This window comes from Dreissena polymorpha, chromosome 9 (genome assembly GCF_020536995.1).
Source record: "Dreissena polymorpha isolate Duluth1 chromosome 9, UMN_Dpol_1.0, whole genome shotgun sequence".
Taxonomy (NCBI): Eukaryota; Metazoa; Mollusca; class Bivalvia; order Myida; family Dreissenidae; genus Dreissena; species Dreissena polymorpha.
The window spans coordinates 9,340,354-9,352,788 of record NC_068363.1 but is presented as its reverse complement, the minus strand read 5'-3'; the positions used below and the strand labels follow the sequence as shown (position 1 = coordinate 9,352,788).

Genomic DNA, 12,435 nt, shown 5'->3' with positions numbered 1-12,435 from the left:
ACTGATGAGCAGAAAACAGCATAATTACCTGAACAGACTGTGAGTTATTCACAGGCCGGTCTGGTTTTATGCTGTTTGCACATTTCCACTATGTTTCTTATGGGGGAAACAGTTAATAATAAATGTGTAAGGGGGTTGTGGTGCTGTATTTGCTGTGGTGGCTGCTTAGCAATAAGGAGGTGATGAGATCAATCTACACACTGCCGGGGCCATTCTTGTGATCTCCACAAAAAAACTACGGACTGGATATGCATTGCTAAGTGTCTATGGCTTTCAATGCAATACAGCTTAAATGACTTCCTTAAAAAATATTGGAGCTGAAGAACCTGATAATTTAATATGCATAAATTATCAAATAAAATAATAGTAGAGATGTTCAGTTTAAGTTGCATATGTACACATTCAGTTTTCTTCTTCAATCTTCTTGAAACAGATACTATTCACATGATTATCCTGTGCCTTTGCTTTGATATAGAAATAACAGCATTTTTTCCCCTTCTTTATTATGTACTGGAAAACTTTCTCAATTAAGAAAAAAATACAAATTTTCCATTTATTGCTGTCAAAAAAAATTCCCAATAGAAGCTTTCTAAATAAAAAGTATTTTTTTTAATAAATAGAATGTAACATTTAATTAGTTTCCCTTAGGCTATGCAACTCTATGGCTTGAACCTAAGTAAATATAATATTGAAAACTTGACAACATTTAGCTATCAATTTTAAAGTATTTGGGAGCACAAAATCAAATAATCTAGTAATCCAATTTCCCAATTTGAAGACATCACGACGTGCATTTTCCCAATTTTTTTTACGTACAATTTTCCCAATTGGGTTGGTACCAGTACGTGTTTCCCAATCGGACAAAAAAAATTGCTGAATGCATATTCAAATAATGTTGCTACTGCTTTTTGTCGGTAGAATACACTGTCATATTTGTAAGTAAGATAAGTTTCTAGTTGTTGTTTTTTCTTTCTTTTAATTGTAGGTCTTCTTCTAAAGTTCTGCTGCCAGCTAAGGATATGGAATTGGAAAAATCAAAAATATTTGGACAAATGCAAGGTCAAAAGTGAGTTCCTTTTTGTTTATTGAATAAGCTTTTTGGCAAATTTTTTTTTAAAAAGAAATAAATAGATGAAATGTATTGTTAAACATTATAAATGGATAACATATGAGTCACGCTCTCTGAAAAGGGGGTTTAATGCATGTGCGTAAAGTGTCCCAGGTTAGCTTGTGCAGTCTGCACAGCCTAATCAGGGACGACACTTTCTGCTTTTATTATATTTTTCTGTCGAAAGAAAGTATCTTTTTATAAAAAAACAAGTTTAGGCAGAAAGTGTTGTCCCTGATTAGCCTGTACAGACTGCACAGGGCTCATATGTTTTTGCAGTGATTTTTTTTTTTGCTTTTATTTGTTACAGCCTGTGCCATTTGAATTGGGAAAATTAGCGCGATTAACTATGAAATTGGGAAAAATAGTTCTATAAACCATGAAATTGGGAAAAATAGTTCTATAAACCATGAAATTGGGAAAAATTAAGTATTATAAATATGATTATAAGTAACAGAATTAAAATTGTTTTTAAGTGCATGTTCAGGGTTTTTTCTAGCCATTTTGAAAAAAGGAGTCTCGTCAAATTGTGATTGTTTTAATTGATAAAAGTGGCAAATTTTGGAATTATTTATCGACAAAAAGGACTTAATTAAAGTTATATATTTTGAAGGATGTTTAAATAAAAAGTTTAGATCTAGAGTTAAGAAATCATAGATCTAAGTCATAATAGACTTCTTTCTTAAAAGAAAAAGAATGGAAATTGGGCTTTTTTGGGGCGAATTTTGTCAGCTTTTTGGGAAAAAACGTTGATTTGTCCATCTAGTTTTGTCATAAGTTGAGCTCCTGGTATGGATTAAACATGTTCATTTTGCATGATTTAAAAATGCACATGCTGCTGTGCTACTTGTTATAAATAGTAACTGACAGTTAAATTGCTTTCCATGCAAACCATATGGAAAATGAAAGTAAGACAAATGCAGTCATGTAATCATATAACAGTGATTTAATTAAAAATCAGATTTTATTTGATGTAATAATAATAATGATTTCATCAAAATTATGTTTATGAAATATGAAAACAAAATCTTCCAACCTGATCTTTATGACAAGAAGTATTTTGGTAGAGTGAAAGTGAAAGTTAATACAATATATTTTGTCAGCAAGAACCTGCATTTAGCATTGATCCCTTTAATATGAATACACTAAGTCACCATACATATTTTTGGCAGATAATTAGCTCAATGATATACACTTATGTGTTAAAAATGATTTAAAGTTTGAAGTGTATATTTTCATATTTTATCTAATTTTAACTTCTATTTATAGAATTTCCTAAATTAATTGAACATTTTTAGCTCATCTATTTTTTGAAAAAAAATTATGAGCTATTGTCATCACCTTGGCGTCGGCGTCGGCGTTGGCGTTGGCGTCGGCGTCCGGTTAAGTTTTGCGTTTAGGTCCACTTTTCTCAGAAAGTATCAATGCTATTGCATTCAAACTTGGTACACTTACTTACTATCATGAGGGGACTGGGCAGGCAAAGTTAGATAACTCTGGCGTGCATTTTGACAGAATTATGTGCCCTTTTTATACTTAAAAAATTGAAAATTTTGGTTAAGTTTTGCGTTTAGTTCCACTTTTCTCAGTAAGTATCAATGCTATTGCATTCAAACTTGGTACACTTACTTACTATCATGAGGGGACTGGGCAGGCAAATTTAGATAACTCTGGCATGCATTTTGACAGAATTATGTGCCCTTTTTATACTTAGAAAATTGACAATTTTGGTTAAGTTTTGTGTTTAGGTCCATTTTATTCCTTAAGCATTAAAGCTATTGCTTTCATACTTGCAACACTTACTAACTATCATAAGGGGACTGTGCAGGCAAAGTAATGTAACTCTGACTGGCATTTTGACAGAATTATGTGCCCTTTTTATACTTAGAAAATTGAAAATTTGATTAAGTTTTGTGTTTAGGTCCACTTTATTCCTACAGTATCAAAGCTATTGCTTTCATACTTGCAAGATTTATGAACTATCATAAGGGGACCGTGCAGGCAAAGTTATGTAACTCTGACTGGCATTTGAACGGAATTATGGGCCCTTTATACTTAGAAAATTGAAAATTTGGTTAAGATTTATGTTTTGGTCCACTTTACCCCTAAAGTATCATAGATATTGCTTTCATACTTGGAACACTCACAAACTATCATAAGGGTACAGTAAAAGGACAAGTTGCATAACTCTGGTTGTCATTGTTACGGAATTATGGCCCTTTTTTGACTTAGTAACTTTTAATATATGGTTAAATTTTGTGTTTCGATCCACTTTACTTCTTAAGTATCAAGGCTATTGCTTTCAAACTTCAAATACTTACATGCTATCATGAGGTTACTGTACCTGGCAACTTTAATTTTACTTTGACCTTTTAATGACCTTGACTCTCAAGGTCAAATTATTAAATTTTGCTAAAATTGCCATAACTTCTTTATTTATGATTAGATTTGATTGATACTTTGATGAAACTACTCTTACCTGACATACCACAATAGACTCCACCCAAACCATCCCCCGTGCCCTCCCCTCCCCCCCTCCCCCCCTCCCCCCCTCCCCCCCCCTATTTTTTTTTTTTTTTTTTTTTTAAGATCATCTCACAAATGACCACCACACCCTCACACTATACCCCCCCCCCACCCCACCCCTCCCCCCCTAATTTTTTTTTTTTAAGATCATCTCACAAATTACCACCACACCCTCACACTATACCCCCCCCCCCCATTTTTTTTTAAAAATGGTTATGTTTGAAATACCGTCCAACCATCGCACCCAAACCCCCCCCCCCCCATCGCCCCCCCAACCCCCCCCCCCCCCCCCCCCCCCGGATTTTTTTTTTTTTTTTTTTTTTTTTTTCGCTTTTTTGGAAGATAATGTAATAAATGTCCACAACCCCACACTATACACCCCTCTTCACTCCACTCCTCCCTCCTTTGTGATTGAAAATGAGAGTCCCTTCACCTTTAAAAAGAAAATAGATGAGCGGTCTGCACCCGCAAGGCGGTGCTCTTGTTTAAAATTGTGATTACATGTATTGCTAATAAGTAGCACTGACATAATCAATATTGGAAAGTGATCTGTTACTTTACAGAATACTGGAAAAGTTGGGTCATGGAATAGAGAAAAATAAATCGGCCATGCTGCAGGTATGTTGTGACTGTATTTTGATAATTAAGATATATTATAATTTTTATGTAATGTTGCTAGATATATTTTTGATGGTTTCATTGTCAGTGAGATTTTTATTAAATTAACATAGTAGATTAAAAAATGCTGTTGTAATTGTGTTATTCTCTCATTTAAGAGGGGGTGGGGGTACAGATTTGCACTTGCCCGTCTGTCCATTCTTCTGTCTTTCTCATTTTTGTGTCAAATATAAAAATGTTATACTTCTAGATTTATTGTCCCCTACCGGTTTCACTGGAGGGGACTTATGGGCCCCGTTTCATCAACGATCTCATCGCAATTTTACTGCTAAAATATCGCACATCGCTTATCTGATCTCAATTTGCGTTTCATAAAATATCGCATCCCTGGTTCGGTTGCGATATTCGCACATCGCCAATATTAAGGCTATTTTGCGTTTCATCAAAAATCGCACATCGCAAGAGCACATGTTTTTTGCGATATTTTGCTTTAAAAAATGCGATCACACAAACGCAGTCGCAGAGCAAGAAAAAAATCCAATATGGCCAAGAGGTTTTTGTTTTCTCGTCTGTCAAATATGACAGGTGGCGCGAGATCGGCAAGTGCCCGTTTTTGACGTCACTTTAATAGTATTTATCGCTAATCACACAAAACTACCGGCAAGGAACTGAGATATGTTTGATGAAAAGCATTTTAAAACATTTCACAATCGCAGGTATAAAATCAGCGATCGGCTATGATATTGCATCGCACGTTTTGATGAAACGGGGCCCCGGTTTGCGCTCTGTCTGTCGGTCAGTCCGTCAGTCAGTCACACTTTTCTGGATCCTGTGATAACTTTAAAAGTTCTTAATATTTTTTCATGAAACTTGAAACATGGATAGATGGCAATATGGACATTATGCACATCATTTCATTTTGTTCCTACGTCAAAAATTCTGGTTGCTATGGCAACAAATAGACTAAAAATACTACTGAAAATGGTGGTTTTGTCACATGTTCGGTTAGCGTGTGCTCTTTTCTTAATTGAGCAATTTGTTGTGGTATGTTAGTCCACGTTGTTTCCCCAAGTGCACAGGATAATGAAAGACTGTAAGTCAGAGCAACATAACTGTAGAACTTTATTGACACAAACACACAGCAAGATGGCAATAGAGCAGAGGTCATGAACAAATGTTATTAAAAAGCAAACGTTATAAATAGTTAAACAATACAAATATTACAACTGAAAGTATTCAATATCTAAAACATCAAACTTTAAGGAATAACTCGCTTTTAGCAAGAGGTAACTGAAGAGGTATACAAATAATGTAACTATGTCACATTATAGACTATTAATTTTAATATATAAAATAAACACTTAATATTTAGACTTGCAAGTAGAATGAACAATTTTAATACATAAAATATTCTGAACTTATATCATGTATGTTTTTAAAATGTAAATCTTAATTATCATGCAAAAAATAGAAATCAAATAAATGTCTTACCTGTAAGTCAGAGCAACATAATTGTAGAACTTTATTGACACAAACACACAGCAAGATGACAATAGAGCAGAGGTACTGAATCCATTCTGCATCAGGCTTATATAGGAGTTGGTAACAGCGACTTTGTTACTGTAACTTGTAACAACAGTGATGTTACTGAATTGTTCTTGGTCAATGAAATGATTTCCAGAGCAATGTTCTTTCATATTTTGTTTGTTGGTTTAATTTGGAAGTAACGACTTCTTATATTGGTTGTGAGAGGCAGAAGAGGAAGCCGGACTGCAACGCCAAAATGAAATACATTTATTCAAGCTAGTATTGAGCAGTCTTACAAACATACATTCATAAATCAAACATACAATTTAACATATATACAACTACATTGGGAATTAGTCAATTTAGTAAGAGCTACTCGCTTTTAAAGTGAATATTAATTTACTAAACTGCTACAATCAACAAATTAATAAAAATGATATAAATTATAAGTATTTATATTATTGCATTGAAAAGTAATTCATTTCAGACTTAAAAGTAAAACATTAAATAAAATAAATCAAAGAAAGTAAATATGGTTTCTTACCTGCAACGCCTACTGTAAATGAAATACATTTATTCAAACTAGAATCTTGAGCAGATAAGATGTAGTAACTGCATCACATATATATACTAGTATAACTCTGGGATTCTTTGGGGTTATTAACTCACACAGGACAATATAACTCAATACTGTTCAGTTTTTCTAGGTTCAATGTATTCTTAGAAATACATATTACGTTAATCACAAATAGTTGATCAGGATGTAGTTAATCTACGAAACGTCCCATCCTGTAAAATAAACAATTACATATTAAGTACGATGCATTATAATACTGGTAATATCATTATTAATATATATCATATTTATACTATAAATAAGAAATGTCTTGTTCTAGTGGCCATTAACACCTGAACATTAAACATTATTATGCAATAAAATAGTAACAAACATACAAAGCAACAAACATATATAACATGACAACAAACATATTAATCACATGACAAGAACATTACATATCACATAGTACACAGTTACATTACCAATTGGTGGAATTGAATGGTTCCTCTCACTTCCAAATTCTACCCTCCTAGCTCACGTGATTGCTGTAAATTAAGCATGCACAAACATTATTAGGTGCATTGATTAGTAAAGAATTAAAACGATTCCAGATACTAAAGTATTAAAAGAAAGAATTGAATCCATTGTGCAACCATTTCAACAATCGCGAAAATACAAGATTTGACATTACAAATATGTCAAATTATTCTTTAAATGCAAATGCAATAATAACACTGGATTGAATACAGTTCATAGCAACCGAATACAACATACCAGCCAGTGGAAATCCTGATTAAAACTGACAAACGCAATGAAGAAAATGTCAACCTTTCTCTTCACAATTCCCACCAAAAGTGAACAATTCAATAAGAAAACCATACCCAATAGTGTTAAAACTGCTCACAAGAAAATAGGTTACACATGAATAAAAAGGTTAAAAACCACTCGGGTACACTAGTTTGGTATTTGGAAGGATGTTTGGCGTTACCAGGTGATTATTATAGAAAGTAAATACAGAAAAATATGTTGTAAAATCCACCTAACAATAAACACCACTATTATAAAGGAATCTAATATTAAGACGTGATACATATTGCATGCATAATTCAGATGTTTGTTGATTGGCAAGGAATGTATCAATAACACATTAACAATAGGTAAAAGGCAAATGTGCTAAATAACTAGCTTTAGTATAATACAAAGTGGTTAAAGGGTAAATTCCATATAGCAATTTAATTATGTCATGTAAATACTTGTTCTGTATTAAAACATGTTGCTAAAGAGAAATGAAAGATATTATAATTTAAGACAAATCAATACAAAGTGGTTAAAGGGTAAATACCATATAGCAATTTAATTATGTCATGTAAATACTTGTTCTGTATTAAAACATGTTGCTAAATAGAATGAAAGTGAAAATGAAAGATATTATAATTTAAGACAAATCTTTGTGAAAGTTTTCTGGATCCTGCGATAACTTTTAAAGTTCTTAATATTTTTTCATGAAACTTGAAACATGGATAGATGGCAATATGGACATTACGCACGTCGATTCATTTTGTTCCTACGTCAAAAGTTCTGGTTGCTATGGCAACAAATATTAAAAAAATCTGACAATGGTGGAATTTCTGACAATGGTGGAGCCGGTAGGGGACTAATTGCTCGGCAATAGTCTTGTTAAACTGTAAACCTTTAAACCAGTTTGTGAACTTGCACACATTCATATTTTGGTTTGGATGGTTTCTACATATTTTTAGTTATTGCTCTTTTTTGCAAATAATGCCATTTTTATATGCCCGTTTTCAAAACGGGACTTATTATAAGATCACCCTTGGCGGGCGGGTGGCGGCAGCGTCCACAGTAGTGTCAGCTCACTAATTCAAATAGTTTTCATTGGATCTACACCAAACTTGGTCAGAAGTTGTATCTAGACAATATCTAGGTCAAGTTCAAATATGGGTCATGCCGGGTCAAAAACTAGGTCACGGGGTCACTTAGTGCATTTCAAGGATTTAGTATTTAGGTTTCGAAAAATGCTCATAACTTCTATCAAAGCGTTTATAGGGGGCATATGTCATCCTATGGTGACAGCTCTTGTTTAACTATTGTTGCAAGTAATTCAAAAAGAGTTGATAAAATCTACAAACATATTGCTCATTATGTTAATGAGCGCACCTATGTTTTTTGCCTAATTTATTTTTATGTCTCCCACTATAGTAGTGGGGGACATATTGTTTTTGCCCTGTCTGTTGGTTGGTTGGTCTGTTGGTTGGTAATGGTCTGTTGGTTGGTTTGCGCCAACTTTAACATTTTGCAATAACTTTTGCTATATTGAAGATAGCAACTTCATATTTGGCATGCATGTGTATCTCATGAAGCTGCACATTTTGAGTCCAGAAAGGTCAAGGTCATCCTTCAAGGTCAGAGGTCAAATATATGTGGCCAAAATTGCTCATTTTATGAATACTTTTTGCAATATTGAAGATAGCAACTTGATATTTGGCATGCATGTGTATCTCATGGAGCTGCACATTTTGAGTGATGAAAGGTCAAGGTCAAGGTCATCCTTCAAGGTCAGAGGTCAAATATATGTGGCCCAAATCGCCTATTTTATAAATACTTTTGCAATATTGAAGATAGCAACTTGATATTTGGCATGCATGTGTATCTCATGGAGCTGCACATTTTGAGTGGTGAAAGGTCAAGGTCATCCTTCAAGGTCACATATATGGGTTAAAATTGCTCATGTAATGTCACTTCTGCAATATTGAAGCTAGCAATTTTATATTTGAAATGCATGTGTATCTCAAGGAGCTGCACATTTTGAGTGGTGAAGGGTCATGTCAGGTCAAGGTCATCCTTCGAGGTCAAACGTCATATAGGGAGACATTGTGTTTCACAAACACATCTTGTTCAACTTAAAGTGAGTTTAAAAGAAAAAAGTAATGTTGTGGCATCAGTGCTGTACAGAAACAAGTTATAAATAATGGGGAAATAATAATACATGTATATTACAGTATATCAAACATTAATGTGATAATTGCAGGCAAATTAATAGCATACGTGGACAAATGAAAATCATGACGCAGCTAATGTCAATGTTTGAGTGACATAATTCATTGGGACCACTTTAAGCTAGGTGGTTGTTATATGGTAATTATCACCTTATTACTGTTTTACTTCAAAACTAAACATTGTTTCAGAATTCAGATCGAGTCAGCACCAAGTTTCAGACCACAGATCATGTTCTAATTCATGGAGGTCCACGACCCAGACCCAGTATCACAATCCACGGCTCAAGATTTAACCCTGATATTATTACGGTACGTAAGTCTATCTTTGTTATTCAGTCAAACATAGTATCATGATATTATTGTGGTCCTTTAGTCTATCTTTGTTATTCAGTCAAACATAGTATCAATATTTAACACTTTCCCACTCAGAGGCAAAGTAAAAAGGCTGTGTGAAAACAGCATAAAACCCAGAACAGCCTGCGAGTAACTCGAAGTCTGTTCAGGTTTTATGCTGTTTGCTGCTCATCAGTATCAAAAGGTTGGAAATGAAGCCTTTAAAACTTGAATCTTGTATGAAAGGTCCAATTTAATTTAACTAAAATTTAAAGGGACTTCAAAAGCGTCAAAATACATATCTAAGCGGTAAAGGGTTAAGTGGCATATATGTTGTTCTTTAATGATAGCCAGCAACAGGGTATTCTAACAGTATTAAAGGAATAATTATGTGTGTCTAAACACCATGTTTATATATCAAATAAATGATTGAATAGACTTTTGCATTTGACATTACTGCATTTCAGCATTACTGTTTTACAACGAAAAACCATACATTTTAGCTGTAGTCACAACAAAAGCAACACAACCGTCTGACATTAATCTCATCAATAATCACATCTGGTATTTCTGCAGTTAATCAGATAGATAGTAAAATAGTAAAATTAAATCAAACATGAATAAACAAAGGTTTGACATATGATCAAAAGCTTCAATCAATTAAATAGCTTGAATTTAAGACTTAAAAATAAATAAATATCACAGTAATTTTCAAACACTGTTCCAATTTTTTCTTGAAACAACAATTAAACTTGACAAATACAAATATTAAAAAAGTGGTGTGCAACCCAAAGAAGTATAACAATAATAATAATGTCTGGCCCATGCCCTTGAGAGCATACATACACAATAAATGTGAAAAAGGGAAAAAGTTGAATGGGAAATTTCATTTCAAGATGGATTTTTAGCTCACCTGTCACGAAGTGACATGGTGAGCTTATGTGACCGTGTGATGTCCGGCGTCCGTTGTGTGTGCGTGTGTGTGTCCGTCAACAATTTGTTTGTGTAGACAGTAGAGGTCACAGTTTTCATCCAATCTTAATGAAATTTGGTCAGAATGTTTATCTTGATGAAATCTGGGTTGGGATTGTATTTGGGTCACAGTTTTCATCCAATCTTTATGAAATTTTGTCAGAATGTTTATCTTGATGAAAACTGGGTTGGGAATGTATTTGGGTCATCTGGGGTCAAAAACTAGGTAACTAGGTCAAATAATAGAAAAACCTTGTGCACACAATAGAGGTCACAGTTTTCATCAAATCTTTATGAAATTTGGTCAGAATGTTGATCTTGATGAAATCTGGGTTGGGATTGTATTTGGGTCATCTGTGGTCAAAAACTAGGTCACTAGGTCAAATAATAGAAAACCCTTGTGTAGACAATAGAGGTCACAGTTTTCATCCAATCTTTATGAAATTTGGTCAAGATGTGTATCTTAATAAAATCTGGATTGGGATTGTATTTGGGTCAATAAAATCTCTAATAAAATAACGAAAACTGACTTGCCACAACTCATCAAGTCGGTAGCTCTCTCTCTTATAGATAATATGTATGCTGAGCATCTAAAAATCTACACTGACGGCTCCAAATGCCCTAACTCTGGTTTGGTAGCCAACTCTTTTGTAATCCCTTCAAAAAACATTAGTAAAACGCACAGGCTCAGCAACAATCTCTCTATTTTTACAGCAGAACTTTTGGCAATTAAATTCTCCCTGTGCTGGATATTGGTCAATAAACCTACTAAAACTGCTATTTTATCAGACTCAATGTCATCTCTTGAGTCCATAAAAAACAGAAATAGCAGATCTAGGCCTGATATTTTAGCTAGCATTTTGGAACTTCATCAACAGTGCCTAGATAAATCTTTAAAGGTCACATTAGTATGGTGTCCAGCACATGTCAACATCAGTGGGAATGAACAGGCCGACAGGGGGGCCAAAGAGGGCCTCATGAGGGGGGCCGTAGATGTTGGGGAACCCCTGGCACCTTCTGAGATCTACTCCCTGACAAAGAAATTTGTTTTGGGCGAGTGGAATCTCCGGACCGACAATTTGTCTTCCCGTCGACATACTTTTACTAGACCTGCGAAAACCCTCAGGCCGCCTGACAGATACTCAGCAAGCATTGCGCTTGACAGAGCCATCACGCGCCTGAGGATGGGAACCACCCTATTACCCGGTGGCGCAGGAAAGTATGTCCTCGGTATAGACCCTGCATGTCCTAGGTGCCAGGAACCACTCACTGCGCCCCACATGCTGCTACACTGTCCTAACCATAAGGCGCAGAGGGACCACCTCGAAGCTGCATTGCACTCCCATGGACTAGTTTTTAACCTTACCAACGTGCTAGACCCCAAGGGAGCAGCTAGGGGCCCGGTCTTCTCTGCCCTCGCCAAATACTTACTAGATTGTCAAATAACTGACAAAATCTAGGTCATTGGGGGAGGGAGAGCAGCCAACACCCACCTAATTATACAGTCTTGTGACTGTTTTCTTTTTAAAATGTGTAATCTCTACACAAACCTGATGTAATCAAATAATTGTGTTGGATTTGTGTCGCTTTTACACAACCTTTATTTTAGCTTTTAATGGGTTTATTGTTCTACCCCGCCCTTTCTAAATCAGGCCAATGGCATTGACCTGGTCTTCTTTATTTTAATACATTTTTTATGAGAGTATGACGTTAGTCCACCATTTACATTTTTCAGTTTTTTAATATAATCATATTTTATGGCATTTCTTACTACAAGA

At 34.6% G+C, this 12,435-nt stretch overlaps 1 protein-coding gene across 4 annotated transcripts in view; it reads left to right on the top strand.

The window, feature by feature from the left end:
* The first annotated feature begins 985 nt into the window (after positions 1-985).
* Positions 986-12,435, top strand: part of LOC127846554 (putative ATP-dependent RNA helicase TDRD12) — a 165,669-nt gene continuing 154,219 nt past the window's right edge. For 3 of the 4 annotated variants that reach the window (XM_052377914.1, XM_052377913.1, XM_052377912.1), the window contains exons 1-3: positions 992-1,066; positions 4,198-4,252; positions 9,542-9,661. In XM_052377914.1, the coding sequence (XP_052233874.1) occupies positions 1,020-1,066; positions 4,198-4,252; positions 9,542-9,661 (222 nt within the window). In that variant the 5' untranslated portion in view covers positions 992-1,019. Of the gene's footprint in view, positions 1,067-4,197; positions 4,253-9,541; positions 9,666-12,435 lie in introns of all 4 variants that reach the window. The other variant, XM_052377915.1, reaches the window with a different exon arrangement.